This window comes from Lonchura striata, chromosome 20, assembly GCF_050655825.1.
Source record: "Lonchura striata isolate lonStrDom1 chromosome 20, ASM5065582v1, whole genome shotgun sequence".
In the NCBI taxonomy this organism is placed as follows: Eukaryota; Metazoa; Chordata; class Aves; order Passeriformes; family Estrildidae; genus Lonchura; species Lonchura striata.
Window position 1 is genome coordinate 15246419 of NC_140722.1, and position 16237 is coordinate 15262655.

The 16237-nt window shown below is 55.8% G+C and overlaps 1 protein-coding gene across 2 annotated transcripts in view; it reads left to right on the forward strand.

Annotated features, from left to right (window-relative positions):
• Nucleotides 1-16237, forward strand: part of B4GALT5 (beta-1,4-galactosyltransferase 5) — a 34720-nt gene that overhangs the window by 15057 nt on the left and 3426 nt on the right. For both annotated transcript variants that reach the window (XM_021539206.3, XM_085558347.1), the window contains exons 2-8: nt 8025-8159; nt 11491-11604; nt 12367-12491; nt 12875-12991; nt 13701-13888; nt 14105-14227; nt 14832-14933. In XM_021539206.3, the coding sequence (XP_021394881.1) occupies nt 8025-8159; nt 11491-11604; nt 12367-12491; nt 12875-12991; nt 13701-13888; nt 14105-14227; nt 14832-14933 (904 nt within the window). The remainder of the gene's footprint in view (nt 1-8024; nt 8160-11490; nt 11605-12366; nt 12492-12874; nt 12992-13700; nt 13889-14104; nt 14228-14831; nt 14934-16237) is intronic.

Here is a 16237-nt window from a genome sequence, read left to right on the forward strand (position 1 = left end):
GGTGGTTTTTTTTGGTTTTTTGTTGTTTTTTTTTTCTCCCAGACGATGTAAATAGGACATGGTGGACCGTGCTCTAGCCATAAATGGCAGTGGGAGATGTGCCGCGGGTCTCGCTGAACGGAGCGGGGAGCACCGGCTGTCCTGGATGCTGCAGCGCAGCCCCTGCCCTGTGTGCGGTTCCCTGCGGCCCCTGACCCGTGTGCAGCTCCGGCCCCTGCCCCGTGTGCCCCTCCGGCCCCTGCCCCGTGTGCCCCTCCGGCCCCTGCCCCGTGTGTGGCTCCCTCCGGCCCCTGCCCCGTGTGCAGCTCCAGCCCCTGCCCCGTGTGCCCCTCCGGCCCCTGCCCCGTGTGCCCCTCCGGCCCCTGCCCCGTGTGCCCCTCCAGCCCCTGCCCCGTGTGCCGCTCCAGCCCCTGCCCCGTGTGCCGCTCCAGCCCCTGCCCCGTGTGTGGCTCCCTCCGGCCCCTGCCCCGTGTGCCCCTCCGGCCCCTGCCCCGTGTGCCGCTCCGGCCCCTGCCCCGTGTGCCGCTCCGGCCCCTGCCCCGTGTGCCCCTCCAGCCCCTGCCCCGTGTGCCCCTCCAGCCCCTGCCCCGTGTGCCGCTCCAGCCCCTGCCCCGTGTTCCCCTCCGGCCCCTGCCCCGTGTGCCGCTCCGGCCCCTGCCCCGTGTGCCGCTCCGGCCCCTGCCCCGTGTGCCGCTCCGGCCCCTGCCCCGTGTGCCCCTCCAGCCCCTGCCCCGTGTTCCCCTCCAGCCCCTGCCCCATGTGCAGCTCCAGCCCCTGCCCCATGTGCAGCTCCAGCCCCTGCCCCGTGTTCCCCTCCAGCCCCTGCCCCATGTGCAGCTCCAGCCCCTGCCCCGTGTTCCCCTCCAGCCCCTGCCCCATGTGCCCCTCCAGCCCCTGCCCCGTGTGCCGCTCCCCGCGGCCCAGCCCAGCCTGCTGTTACAGGCAAACCACTGACCTGGAACAGCCTCTCGGACCCCCTTGGAACAGCTCCCTTGCAGCAGACATGAGGCTGTACATGTGATAACCCTTTTTGTTCAGCCACGCTGAACGTGTAAAACATGCTTGAAAAATCAGGTCTTTGTTTTTTTTTGAGAGGGGATAGCCAAAACAACAGAACCTGCTCTCTTTTTCTCTATCAAATTCAGGGTATTAAAACTCCAGACAGTTCAGTTTGCAGTGTGTGAACTGAGTCAGTAAATCCATGACTCTTAAGTTGTTTTTTAACAGTTTCCAATGGGTACTCTCCGATGGGTATAATCTCCTAATTTGGAAGACTAACAAATCAATGATTTCAAAATCTATTTAACTGGTGTTTGATGTATGTGGAAATTTTAAATCCAAATCCCACCTGTCTTCTGTTCTCTGCTGTGGTCTGACTGTATTCTAGATTGCTTCCAGCTGGTGAAGGACAGCGCTGGTGAAACTCCCTATTGTCTGCATTTCCTAGGCAGCACCACTCCACATGTCTCCATTTTCCTGCATGTCCTATTGCCTGTTTGAGCAGGATGCCCACGTTGGTGGTGGGGCTTGCCTGCAGTAGAGGATTTCCTTTGTCTTCTGCAGCTCTTCCAGTTCCCATGGCCCAGGGGATGAGGAGTTGTCCGGAGCAGCCCACGTCCTTCCCTGCCCTCCCTCTTCAAGGACAGCGCTGGGGAGGATCTGCCTGTTTTCCCTCTCCCTTGCTTGCCCAAGCGTTCACTTAATTCTTATTTATTATTTTTCTTAACGAAAGCTCTCCCTCTGTTTGTTCACCCTGATCGTACATGAGCACTGGCTCGGGCGCTGGGATTCCTGACGCCTTCAGAGGGTGTCCAGGAGGCAGGAATTCCCCCCCTTTGTCTCCTAATGAACCGAAGGAACAGGCACTGAGCTGTAAGTGGTTGGAAGTGTAAATGTTTGCTGTGGTAGCAGCAGCCAGCCCCGAGGTCGGGTCGGAGTCGGTGTCAGCGCCTGCTGAAGAGCCTTTGCTCGTTTGTGTGCGGGTGGTGGCTGCGCCTTTGTGCTCTGCCCGCACGGGAACTGCTGCCAGCGGATGCTCTGCTCCTCCTGGGGAGCCTTTGTGCCATCCTGGTGAAGGCAGCGGGATGGGGAGAGCAGGCTGGCTGGAGATGGGCATGGAGGGATGGAAAAGAAACAGGACATGCAGTCATGTGCAATCCCATCTCCTGAATGGTGATTGAAGTAGGAGAGTCTGGATCTCTCAAGGAAGGGTAATATTTAACTTGGGCAAATGCTTGCTGTGCTCTGTGCTCCAGCCTGCACGTGTCACTGTGCCCTTCCTCGGAGAGGAGCTGCAGCACAGACCTGGGCTGCTCTTGGGATTTGCAAAGGCCAGAGTGATTTTACAGCTGTCCCTGGCGTTACTGCCGCGGAGCACAGGTAACCTGTGTGCTCCTGGCTGCCCCTGCTCGGAGCTGGGTGGGAGCTGGGTGCTGCAGGCTGGCTCTGCACTGGCTGGGCTGGGGCTCAACCCCGCTGCCAGCCTTGCCTGCTGGGGGGTGCAGAGCTCTTCCTTGGTGCTGTAGGTGTTTTATGAGTTCCCTTGGCCATCTGAGTTTTCCCATGTGTGCAGAGCACATTGTGCTCCTCTTGCTGGGTATCCTAAAGCAGTGCAGTGCTTTTCACAGCGTGTGGCACAAACTCCTCAGTGCAGGCAGCTATGGGAGTGCAAATGGAAGTCGCTACCTTAGATGTGTACATGAAAAATTTAATCTCTTAGAATAATATGGGTTTTCCTCCCCTTGGTGAGGCTTCCCCAGGGTCATTTTTCTGTAAGACAGTTCAGATACAAACTTCCCATATTCAGGTTTTGACTGAGTGTCACTTTAGCCTCCCATCTTCCTGCTTGCTGTGTGCACGTGCAAGCTGCCAACTTGCCAATTTTGGGAACAAGTGGTTTGTAATTACCAGCTCAATGCTGCTGCTGCACTGTTAATTCTTAGACCATTTAATGTATCAAATTATTCCTTCCTGTGCTATTTAGAGGCAAAGGGCTAAGTAACAGTGATGGCATTAATATTAAATTCTCTAAAACTAATAGGAACCTCTTATTTAATTGTTCTGGCACTCAGCATGTCTGGGGAATTCAGTGCCACTGGAAAGCTAATGGAGACAGAGGTCTCATGGTGTATTAACACTGGGATGCTGCTGCTTTTCCTAGTTGGGTTATTTATGAGTTAAGACTATCGTAACTGTCTATCAGTGCCTTAGAGGCTTAGTTTGATTAAACCCCTTTATATTGCTAATGCTAATGGAGCTGGATTGATGCTGGGGATCTGCGGGGAGAGCTTAGCAAAAGGCTTAACACAGACATGACTCTGCTGGTTTTGCTGTCTCTGGGCCCTGCGGGAGGCGTCTGCAGCAGGCAGGACCTCCCAGCCCTGGCAGGGTGACCTGATACCCACCCTGCTGCTGCAGGACCCTCACCCCTTCCAAGTCACTGCTGCAGCTCCCACGTGAGGTGTCCCACGAGCTCTGCTGGGCACCTTGTGCCTACTCCAAGTATCTGGTAGAGTGTTCGGCAGGAGTTTCTCTGGTGGTGCGTTGGTTTGCGACTGTGCAGGTTGAAATGGGGCTCTGGGGGCCAGCAGGGATTGTCCTTGCTGGTACGGGGCTCCAGGTGCTGCAGGAGAAGGCTGCACGTAGCAGGGAGACCATGATGAACTCAAACAGCCCCTCTGTGCTTCTGCAGCACGAGTGGACTAATGAATGGGAAAAATGCTGAATGTGACAGAAAGCCCTAAATCTCAAAGCAGAGGAAGGCCAGCTCCTTCCTCAGGAAAGCCTGGCTGCTGTGCTGGGCGCTGATACTGCTGCAGGCATGCAGGGCTGCTGTGAGCCATTGGCCCCTCTTCCTGCCCCCAGCCTCTCCCAGCTCGGGGTGTACGCTGTCCCCCTGCAGTGGGGTGCTGCAGGAAGGTCCAGGTCCCTTCCGCAGGCGGTGGGAGCGTGTCAGGGTCAGGAGTGAGACGTGTCAGGTCTGTCCCTGTGCTGTGTCGGTGGCTGGCATAGATCACAGTCAGTCCTCTTCTGAATCTGCTCCCAAACTGCTAATTACCCTGTTGCCTCTTCTAGTGTGTATCATCATGATGAAACTAATTTTCCATGGGAGAGTCAGCTGTTTCTTGATTAGAAGTGCTCCGAAAATACTAACAGAGAAATGATTACAGGAAGAGTTCAGTGCTCATTTATGTAATTGGACTTTACTTCCCTGGCTGAAGTTGTTGCATCCACTCCTGGCTTGAGTGAGCACTTGCTCTCCCAGTTTGCTTGTGAGCAGAGAGGTTAGGGTGCGACATCCCAAGGGGTGCCATGCCCTGGGGTGCAGCCTCATGCCTCTGTTCCAGCTGGTGACAAGCTGTCATGTTTTCTGTGTGTTTAAATCACAGCAGGATTGACTTGTCCTTTAATGAACCAACAAGAATAATCTTCAGGCACTTATTTGGGCAAAAGGATTCTTAAATTCTGCTTGTTTTCTGGGTGGGGAGTGAGGGTTTCCTGGAAATGAATGGAAGGAGGGACAGCTCCCCTGTCCCATCCTGCCCTTGTCCAGCTGCCCGGGGGCAGCAGCCAGGCTGTTACCACTCCGTGCCTGTGCTCTGAAGTGCCGCATGCTCAAAGGGAAGAAAGGCAGAAGGCCGATGTAATTTTCGAGATCATCCTGTGTGATGAGATTAGCAATATATCACAGCAGGGAGAATTGCTTTCTGGCTGAACCACAGTTCAGGCCAAGCCCACCACGAGCCTGTGTCTGCAGCTGTGGATGCTCAGCGGTGATGGGCATCTGCTCTGGGAATCACCTCTGGGTACAGGGGCCCTGGGCTCTGTCGGGTCAGCCAGGTCAGGCTTAATAAATTTAAAACATGGCTAATTTGCTCATCAAAAGGGCAGTAAATGGAGGAGGAATAAGATTTGAGCTTGGTACAGCGATTCCCAAATGTTGGTGCAGCCCCAGTCCTGGCCACAGGAGTCCCTGGAGCTAATCTAAGCGCTGTGTGTGCACAGGGAGTGAAATGTTTACAATAACGTGGTTTAAATCCGATTTTCTGACCTGAAAGAATTGCATGTTCTGGATAAACACAGTATTTGTGAAGCTTATCTCATGCAGGCTGTTTGTTTTGGGGGTAGGAGAGGGGGCTCTGGTCCCTGGTGGTGGGGGGCTGTTGATGCTGGGTGTTTGGCGTGTCAATGGCACACCATCCTTGGCAGGTATCTCCTTAATCATCTGCTTAAAGGGGCTAATATGTGAAAAGGCAACTGCTGCCTGACACAAAGCTGGTGCTGTCCCTGCCCTGCTCCCTGGGATGGTGGCTGGTGTGACAGTCTGCCCAGGATTCCCGAGCAGCCCGGCCCTGGAGCCGTGTCATGTGGCTGTGGCGAGGCCCCGCTCCGTCTGCGCCGCGCAGGGAACAAACGGCGCTTTCACTGCGCCCCACAAGCCTCCCTCTTCCTCAGATTAACCAGGACTGCATGCTGGTTTGTCTCTCCCGTTCCTTCATGCTTCACCAGACCTGCATCTGCTTTACCCAGCAAGTGGAAGCATAATGAAGTAGAAAGTGAAATTACTCGATCAGCATCCGCGAGTTGTTTTTCACCGCTGGCCCAGCTCCGTGTGGGCTGGAAGATGCAGACTGGCTGCAGCAGCCTGGGCTGAGGACCAGCCCAGCTGAGCTCTCCAGCCCCGCTTTGCTCTGTGCTGAGCAGAGAAGCCGTGCCTGGCTCTTGAGGAGGCTCTGTGTTTTGGAAGGGCTGCTGGGCTCGGGTGTCCCACACTGGCCATGCCCTGCCGTGCTCTCCTGGCTCTGGGGATGCTGCTGCCTGCCCAGGGCCTGTGCCAGCACAGCAGGGCTGGGTGCTGTCACCGGGGCAGGACATGGCCTTGGGCCAGGTGCCCCAAGCACCGACCCCAGGCAGGGCTGTGACTGGGCTGGTAAGCTGAAGGGAAAGCTTGTGTTCATCTGGGAGTCCTGCATGGGCAGGCTGGGCTGGGGCTGTCCTGTGCATCCTGCCCTCCACCCCAGGCCCTGACAGCCCGGCCACGTTAGCACTGCTCACTGCTGACCCCAAACACCCTGCTCCTGACAACTGCAGAAACTCCCATTTCCATAAATCCTGCTGGGCAGCTGCCTGGCGGAGCTAGGGCTGTGCTGGGCAGGGATGCTGGGGCTGCACTGCTGGTGCTGAGAGGTGTTGCCATTTCATGCTGAACTCTGAGCTGACAAATGTGAACTTGTGAAGGTTTTGGGGCTCGGGTGTAAGGCTTTGCATGAATTTCAGCTACTTCTGTTTCTGGCCTGTGGTGCTGTATGAAAATACCAGCTTTTCCTTGAGCCTTATCCCTGGGCATCTGTTAAAGCAAATTCCCTGTCTCTGTGGAGGAGCAGCACTTGATACCCCTTGCTGTCATTGCAACAGGGCTGCCTTGCTGAGAAACTGCACCAGAGCTGACATTTAAGCTGACCTGGCGGTCGCTCTGGTTCCAGAACTGGCCCCAGAACAGGTGGGTGAGCCAGGAGGGTTTGAGCTTTGTCTGAGCCAGCTCCTGCTCATTGCTGCTGTAACTGCTGGCTTCAGGTGCCATGGCTGGCCCAGCTGCAAAGGGTGCATATATGGGAAGGGAAGGGCTGGAAATGGACATATAAAATTGCATTTTGAGATGTTTAGTTGCCAAGCATTTTATGCAGTTGACCCCGTTCTTTCTGAAAATCCAGTTTCTCCATGGCTCAGAGACAGGCTGGGCATGGGCAGCAGCTGGGCAGGGCGCTGGGCTCTGGGCATGACGTGGGGCTCCATCCCCCTTTCAAAGATTGACTTTACTGTGTGGAAACAAAATATAGTCTGGGCAGCCTTTCTGGAGCTGTGTCAGTGTGGTGTGGAAGGGGGGCAGCCCGGGGGGTGCAGGGGTTGTACCCTGGGGTGGGACCCCCACACTCCCGTGGCAGTGCCATATCCAGCTGTGCTCCCAGTGACTCCAGCTCATGGCTGTGCCTTCCTAGCCTGGTAGCTGCTGGTTTCAGGCTGATATGCCTGCTGTAGAAATGACCTGTCTGGTATGGGTGTTTCCTGGTGACATTGCATCAGCTGCTGCCCTCCTCTGAGTGGGGTCTCTGTTGTTTCCTTGGCCCAGTGCCCTCTTTATCCCTCCTGGAGTGTCTTTTGACCTGGATTTTTAATTACTAGTACAGGATAGGCCTTCTAGGTTGCCCCTTCTCGGTATCTTCATGTGAAGATTTTGTTTTCTACTTCATTCTTAAGCTGAAAGCTGCACCAAGAGGGCTGTGGCTGGCACAGTGATGCTGGCCAGAGGCGCTGAGCTGTGCACGGTGGCTGTCCTGCTGCCCCTGTGGGTGGCTGTCCTGCTGTGCCATGCGAGCTGCTGGGGACACAGGGCTGTGCTTGCTGCTGTTTGTGTTGGGGCCTGGTCCTGCCAGCTGGGTGTCAGCTTAAACTGAAACCTAATCGGGCTCAGCCTGAGCTGTGCCGGGGCATGGGGTCAGCAGGAGAGGAAAGGAGAGGGGGAAGAAACGTGGCTGGGGGACTGCCTGGGAGGCTCGTGCTGCTGCCTGCCCGGGGTGTGATGTGCCCTGGTGTGGGGGTGCTTTTGTGGTGTGTGCCCCTGTTGGGGGGCCTCTGCCAGGCAAGTGCCAGCCCTCGCTGCTGCTGTCTGGAACGTCTGCCCTTCTCCAGGCACACAGCTGGGCGTCCTATTGTAATGATATTTCCTAATTAAACCTGCCTAATTAAGCAGTGAAAGGTGCTGTCTCGCAGCCTGGCAGTCAGGTTTGGCCGGGTACATCCCCTTGTCACCCAGCCGCGTTCCCAAACGTGCCCCACGCCTCCCCTGCCCAATTCCCTGCCCTTCCCAGCTCTGCCAGCAGCCACAGCACCTGCAACCCAGGGATCGCTCTGGCATGAGGGAGCTGAAATTGAGCAGGACACTGGGAGTGCTTCCAAAAGACCCTAGTTTCTTTTCCCTACAAAAGCTGATGCTCATGGAAATATTCCTTTTTCTTCCTCCCTTGCAGTGAACACCTACCTCTTCATGATGCAAGCCCAAGGCATCATGATCCGTGAGAACATGCGAACTATAGGAGCTCAGGTGTATGAGCAGGTGGTCCGCAGTGCCTATGCCAAGAGGAACAGCAGCGTGAATGACTCAGGTATTTCATTGAATAATTGCAATTTTGATTCAAGGTCCCATTCTCACTGAAAATTAAGTTGAAGGCATTAATTTATACTGGTAAATGCAGGGTGGAAGCTTTGATAAATTGTCTGGGGTTTTTATTCTTATATATAAAAATATATATGTAACATAAAAATACTGTATATAGAGAGAAATACTGCCAAAATATAAAAATTATACTTATTTATATATGTTAAAAGTTCAAATGCTTCTGATTTGTATAAGGGGTGAAAATCTTGAAAGGTCTGAAGTGATGGGATTTGAGCTGAAAACCTCTTTGCTTTCCAGGAATTCAACTTGTAGCTTCAACCAGTCTGAGGGTAAACATTTTCAAATTCGGTGCAAGGATCAGGTTTCATATTTAAAAGACACCTTCCGAGGCGTGCGCCTGCGCAGAGCCCCGGCTCTGGGCACGTGGAGGAGCCTGTGCTCCTAAGCTTCACTCTTCCCGTGCCAGTGTGAGCCAAGCTGACTTGGCTGGAGACCTGCCACAAACAATCCACTGAGTGGGGCAGGACGTGGGGATTGCGGCGCAGGCTGGCCCTCCCAGCCTCTTCCTGCACACACACGGGCACGGGGCAGGAGCTGTGCTGTGAGCACAGGGCAGGAGCTGTGCTGTGAGCGTGGGGCAGGAGCTGTGCTGTGAGCGTGGGGCAGGAGCTGTGCTGTGAGCACAGGGGCAGGAGCTGTGCTGTGAGCACGGGGCAGGAGCTGTGCTGTGAGCGTGGGGCAGGAGCTGTGCTGTGAGCACAGGGGCAGGAGCTGTGCTGTGAGCACAGGGGCAGGAGCTGTGCTGTGAGCGTGGGGCAGGAGCTGTGCTGTGAGCGTGGGGCAGGAGCTGTGCTGTGAGCACGGGGCAGGAGCTGTGCTGTGAGCGTGGGGCAGGAGCTGTGCTGTGAGCGTGGGGCAGGAGCTGTGCTGTGAGCGTGGGGCAGGAGCTGTGCTGTGAGCGTGGGGCAGGAGCTGTGCTGTGAGCGTGGGGCAGGAGCTGTGCTGTGAGCGTGGGGCAGGAGCTGTGCTGTGAGCACAGGGGCAGGAGCTGTGCTGTGAGCACAGGGGCAGGAGCTGTGCTGTGAGCGTGGGGCAGGAGCTGTGCTGTGAGCGTGGGGCAGGAGCTGTGCTGTGAGCGTGGGGCAGGAGCTGTGCTGTGAGCGTGGGGCAGGAGCTGTGCTGTGAGCGTGGGGCAGGAGCTGTGCTGTGAGCGTGGGGCAGGAGCTGTGCTGTGAGCACAGGGGCAGGAGCTGTGCTGTGAGCGTGGGGCAGGAGCTGTGCTGTGAGCACAGGGCAGGAGCTGTGCTGTGAGTGTGGGGCAGGAGCTGTGCTGTGAGCGTGGGGCAGGAGCTGTGCTGTGAGCGTGGGGCAGGAGCTGTGCTGTGAGCGTGGGGCAGGAGCTGTGCTGTGAGCGTGGGGCAGGAGCTGTGCTCTGAGCGTGGTGCAGCGAGGCAGAGCTGCCGGGCTGGTGGCACCCAGCCTGTCCCTTCCCTGCTGGCACGTCCCCACAGCCTCACGCCAGTGCTGCTGGCATCAGGCTGGTGTGGGGAGCTCAGCAGCAGGGGCTGACAGAGCTTCAGAAGGCAAGATCATTTTCTCATTAGCAGAAGTATGAGCCGTGTCCTTGCTGCCCAGCCTGCTGAGGTGCAGCCACCAGTTCAGCTGTGCCAGGCTGGGGACGGGCACGGGAGGGGAATTATCGACTTAGGCAGGAGATGAACACCCCGGGTCACCTCCTGTGCTGCACCAAGTCATCCAGGGCAGCCACCCTGGGCTATTTTTAAGACTGGAAACATCAAGTAAAGCAGAGGCAAGGTGAGGAAGTGGCTGATCCCCTGACGGGAGGAGGGTTGGATGCTCCATTGCTGCTGCTTGCAGTGGCGAGAGCCTTCATCCTGCTGAGCCCTGGGGGGCTTCAAGTATCCCAGGAACCCGTGTCCTCCTGCAGCAGGCGGGCAACTGGTGACCACAGTGCCAGTGACACCAGTGCTGCTGCTGCCATGCTGGGCTTTGCTTGAGCCTCCTACGGGCCCCAGCTGCGCAGGCACACGAGGACACTGTCCCTCCCCGAGAGCTCCAGCCACAGGACGCTTTCAGCACATACGAGCACTGTGCTCCGTCCTTGGGCGACCTTCCCTGGCAGGCAGGGCAGGGCAGGATGGGTGGTTGTGACATCTGGAAGGCACTTGGTGCTGTGGCCACAAGGACTGCACTAACACTGGGGCCAGAACCTTCCCTCCCCGACAGATTTTGGGTGCCTGGGTGGGTGTCACTGCCTGGGGAGTGCATTGTCCCCACACCACTGTGGGCAGTAAGGCTGTGTGACAGCTGTGAGGGGAAACCCAGCAAAACAGGCAGCCCTTGGTGCAAAACAGAGCAGTTGAGCTTCACTGTGGGCTGACCTGGGCTGAGTACTGCGGGTGTGCTCTGGTAATGGGAGTTTACAGGGAAAATTGCTTATGGAAATTTGGAACAGTATCACGCATCCAAAATAACATCTATCCTACTTGAAAAGCCCTTAGGTTCTGTGTACAGCCCATCTTGAGTTTTGAGATAGTTTGGATACTGTTTACCTGAGGGAATAAACAACATTACTGACATGATGTTCCGTACTAGCACAACACAGCAAATGGCTTGTTCTGGTGGAAAACCTTAAAACATCTTCAGGTGTAGCAGGCAGGAGGGTGCTGCCCAGGAGGGCAAAGGATGCAGGGGTGGGGGGCTGCAGGGAGGTGCTGGGCACTGCTGGAGCTCGGGGGCTCCTCTGCTCTTGCACAGCAGGAAGCAGAGGGAAGGCTGTGTGTAATGTGACAGTTTTTATTGATCCTTTGAGGAGGAGTCCAGGCAGGATTGCCCTGTGTAGGATACTGCACTGGCAGTCCTAGCTGGCATTGAGACTTGCCTGGGGACTTCCCTCTCTCCTACCAGGAAAGGACCTGCTGGAGGAGCACATCCCCTCTTGCTGTGCCAGGGCTCTTCAGGGGCAAGGCACTGGCAGCTTTTCCTTTCAAGAGCCACGTGCTCCTTTGTGATTCCTAAAGGCATGCTCAAAATTCCTCCTTTGACCAGAAAATGCAAAGGTTTCTTTGATGTGGTGCTGAGGCTGCCGGGGCTTCTGCAGGCACCTGACCCAGGATGGGGATGAGCACCCAGCTGGGTTGCAAGGCTAGAGCATGTTCCACTGGGGACACAGCTGTGCTGTTGGGGACATCCTCAGCTGTGGCTGACTTTGGAGTTTGCTCACAGTGGCATGGGGAGGTGGCTGGAAATAACAGATATATAACTCAGGTGAAAACTTCTCATATATTTTTTCCCAGATTATCCTCTTGATCTGAGCCACAATGACACCTTTCTGCAAGCCACAACATTTCTTCCTGAAGACTTTACCTATTTCCCCAACAATACCTGTCCTGAGAGGCTCCCTTCTATGAGTGAGTAGCATCCTGTGGCCCTGAGCCCCTCTCCTGCTCCCCATGGCTTAGGAGGGCACACAGTGGCATTCCCAGTCTCACCACCAGTGCACCTTTCCCTGCCAGGCACCTAGGGATGAATGGGAGCACTGTTTAGAGCCAGCTCCTCCTGGGAAATCATTGTTTACCCACCCTCAGGAATTAATCCCTGCTGTGTCGGAGGCATGTCTCCCTGCTGAAGTAGGAGCCCATCGCTTGGCAAACACGAACAAAGGAGGGATTGTGTGCTGGGAGCCGGTGAAAAGCCTCTGCCAGCCCTTTTCCAGGGGCAGTGCTGGCGGGGTGGCTCCCTTGTGCCTCGGCAGTGCTGCCAGTCCCAGCCCGAGCTGTGCCGGGGCTGCTGTGGGACATGGGCTGCACCCCGGGGCAGCTGCACTGGGAGAAATGCTTCCAGCACAGCTGCCCTTGGGTGGAAAACGGGGCTTTTGAGGGAAAATGTTTCCAAAGGGGGAATGCTCTCTGCTGAGGTGGGGGGCTTAGTCTGCTGGAAGCATGCAGGGAGGACAGAGGGGCACCCTGCTGGCGGGGCTCTTGTGGAGAGCTGCATCCAATACCAGCCACAAAAACTGAGGAGGCCGAGGTGTTACACCAGCAGCATTTCCTAATTGCTTTGGCTGTGCTGGAGAAAAGAAGCTGAGTGCTGGGGAGGGAGGACAGGGATGCAGCAAGTGCTGTCGCAGCACCAGGGAGGTTCTCACCCCCTCTGCTTGTCCCACTCTGCAGAGGGCCCCATTGATGTAAATATGAGTGAGATCACCATGGAGGATATCCACCAGTTCTTCTCTAAAGACCCTTCCATCAAGCTGGGAGGGCACTGGAAGCCGAGTGACTGCCTGCCTCGCTGGAAGGTAACTGGGAGCTGGGCAGCAGGGCGCTGTTAATGGAGCACCTCTGGCGTGCTGCATCCTCAGCAATGATGTGAGGGGCTCTGAAGTGTGGGAACGCAGTGCCCAGGGAAGAAATAGTGAACTCAGAGGCTGCTTTGGTGTCCCCGGTGCTGGCAGACAGGACAGGGAGGCACTGCAAAGTCTCCCTCCACTCGAGGTGACATTGAATTTTTCCAAAGCAACAATTCCTCAAAAAGTGAATAGGAAATCTGTGTTTTGGGACTTGGAAGGCTGCTCTACGTGGGAGAGCTAGGAGTGCTTTGTCAGTGCTGCTCCTGCTCCTACAGCCCCCCAGCAGCTCCCCAGCCCGGGCGGTGCAGTGAGGCCACGTTCTCTGCTTTCAGGTGGCCATCCTGATCCCATTCCGCAATCGATACGAGCACCTTCCCATCCTCTTCAGACACCTCATTCCCATGCTGCAGCGGCAACGTTTACAGTTCGCCTTCTACGTCGTGGAGCAGGTGAGGGAGCGTGGACAGGCTCAGCTCTGCCCTGTGCCAGGAGTGCCCCTGCCAGCTCGAGTCCCTCCGACGTGCCAGCCGCAGGGTCATGGTGCAACGTGGGAGTTGTCCTTTCTGTCCAAAAGTGGCACAGCTGAGACATTACTGGTGCCCAGAAATTACTGGTTTTATATGAAAGTTAGAAATTGGAGATTTGAAATTTTTAAATTCTGTTTTGTAGGAGTTTGTTTTTTTATTAAAACTTTGGACCAGGTTCAGACAATGCTGCAGTTTTTTTTGTGTATCCCTGCAGTAGTTCCAGGCAGCATCCCCTAGGCACAGGAATGGCCTGACCAGAGTAAGACATTTCATGTAGAACATGACTGTCATTAGATGTGTGTGTGGACCTCTCACTTAAGCTGTTTGGCTTCATCCACCCAGTTAATGTGCCTCCATATTTAACTCTAGCTTAAAAAGATTGATCGAAATTGTGGTTTTTTTTTTAAAGTGTCAGAGCAACAAGGCTTTGGCATCTTTATTTTTACTCCTGTATTGTAAATTGATTATTTAAATGCTGATTGATCTCACTGGTCTGCCCCAATACATCACTTCTTTCACGGTGCCAGTATGGGGGCTGGTTGTCCTCTGGAGTTTTCTAGACAGGGCTGAGGGCACACACAGAGCAAGAACTGCAGGAACTCCTCTTGAGAAGGAACTTTCCCCCTGCTAGGCTGGAACCCAACCCTTCAACCGTGCCATGCTCTTCAACATTGGCTTTCGGGAAGCAATGAAGGACTTGGACTGGGACTGCCTCATCTTCCACGACGTGGACCACATACCAGAGAATGACCGTAACTACTATGGGTGTGGACAGATGCCCAGGCACTTTGCAGCCAAGCTGGATAAGTACATGTACCTGTAAGCACTGCTCTTCTCCCTGCTACCACAACTGCTAAGGACCCAGTGATAGATTGAATTTATTTATCTTTAAGGCAGAGAATGAGTCTGGTATTTCCTCGGGCTTTGTGCAAAAGGGAGCACGGGAGGGAATGGCAGAGAGCATCCTTGGCTTTGGGCTTTGCATGGCAGGGGGAGAGCCAGTGGGCTCTGCCCTGACCCTTCTCTCCTGCCCAGGCTCCCGTACAACGAGTTCTTCGGCGGGGTCAGTGGCCTGACTGTCGAGCAGTTCCAGAAGATCAACGGATTCCCCAACGCCTTCTGGGGCTGGGGTGGCGAGGACGACGACCTCTGGAACAGGTGGGGGTTCTGTGAGCTGGGCTGGCACGGGCTCTGAGGGGGCCACGGGCGCTGGGCTCGCTGTGCCTGCATGGGCTGAGCTGAGCTGGGGCTGTGTGCCGTGGGGCAGGGCTGGCTCTGGGCCGTGCCCCACGCTGCTGAGCAGGGCTCCAGGGGCTGTGTGCCATGGGGCAGGGCTGGCTCTGGGCAGTGCCCCACGCTGCTGAGCAGGGCTCCAGGGGCTGTGTGCCGTGGGGCAGGGCTGGCTCTGGGCCGTGCCCCACACTGCTGAGCAGGGCTCCAGGGGCTGTGTGCCATGGGGCAGGGCTGGCTCTGGGCCGTGCCCCACGCTGCTGAGCAGGGCTCCAGGGGCTGTGTGCCGTGGGGCAGGGCTGGCTCTGGGCAGTGCCCCACGCTGCTGAGCAGGGCTCCAGGGGCTCTGGGGGCTGTGTGACATGCCCAGGGCATGGGAGGTTTGTGTGGCTGCTCTGTGGGTGGGAAGGCCGAGCCATGGTCGGAGCCCCGGGAGCTCTGACTGCAGCCCTGGAAGCACTGCCAGCACAGCAAACACAACGGGTGATTATTTTTTGTTTATTTTATTTTATTTCTCCCCTTTCTGATGCAGAGTACAGTATGCAGGCTACTCAGTGACTCGACCAGAAGGAGACACAGGGAAATACAAATCAATTCCCCACCATCATCGGGGAGAGGTGCAGTTCCTAGGAAGGCAAGTAAATTTTTTTAAGAATCCTAAAGCCTTTCACAAAGAGTCTGTACCATGTAGGAGGTTCCCTGCAGCTGTTTGAGGGCAGTAACAGCCTGAACTCTTGAAGCTAACTGCAGGGAGATGGAGGCAGAGCGTTGCCAGGATTCCTCCATGCCTGCATCTCATACCTTTCATCCCTGAAGCGAGGGGTCCTTGCCGTGTGGCTGCTGGGGTGCCACCCAGAAGAGGGGATTGTCAGCGTGGCAGGCTGAGGGCCTGTCTTTATCTCCAGAGGAATGTACAGCAGTGGCTGTTGCCAGGTGTCAGAGAAGCTTCAGTGTTTCTCGAAGAGCCTGAGCCAGTGCTGAAGGAGGCACAGCTCAGCCTGAGGCAGCATGGAGCAGGGCTGTCCTGCAGGGTGTCCCTGCAGCACCCACCAAGTCCAACAGCAGCACCCTCTCCATTCTCCTTTCTGCTGCTTGGCCCCAAGCTTGGGTGGCTTAGAGAGCCCTGAACTCGGGTTTGCTCTCTGGAGAGGCTGCAGACATCCATCGGGATCAGTAGCTGTCCCCTGGACCCAAGGAGGACAGGCACTGAGCTCCCCAGGAGGGCTCCAGCCCCTTTGTCCCAGGCCAGGGTTGTTTCAGAGTGCACGGGTTCACTGATTGCTTTTGCCTGAAGATCACAGTGGAATTTGAGTCTTCTGAAAGCTGTGCAACAGAAAACCAGAGAAATGCATCTTTCACAAACAGCTTCAGGAATTAACACTTGTAGCTGAGCAGCTGCTGGACAAGCAGGGCAAGCTCTGTTCTGCAGAGGGGCTGTAGGCTGCTGCTGCAGAAATTTGAGCTGTCTGATGGTCTTTTTTTGCAGAAGACTCATTTTTGGTGGTGTTTCCATTTGAGTTTCTGTCTTTAGCCCTACTTTTCATTTCTCTGTTGGACAGAATGCAGCCAGTCAGAGATGCTTCTCTTACTTCAGTCTTGAAAAAGAGAAGTTGCTTTTGGTTTAAAAAAATATATTTAGTCAAACCAGTGAAGCATGGCAGGCTGATAATGCCATGAGACTGAGCTCTGGTTCCCTCTTTGTTCTCACCCAGCCCCTTCCCCAGCCTCATGGCAGGAGCCTTCCCTGGTCCCTTCTCTGTCCCCAGGTCTTACCCAGCTCCCACTCAGCCTGGGGCCTCCAGGCCCCCAGCACTGTGCTGAAGGGAGTCACTGTCCTGCTGAGCTATATCTGCCTATTTTCCCCTCACAGCCCTTCTCCTTCTGTCTCCTCACACTGCCTCTAAATGTGTTTGAGGCTGCTTTGTGCACCAGCTGCAG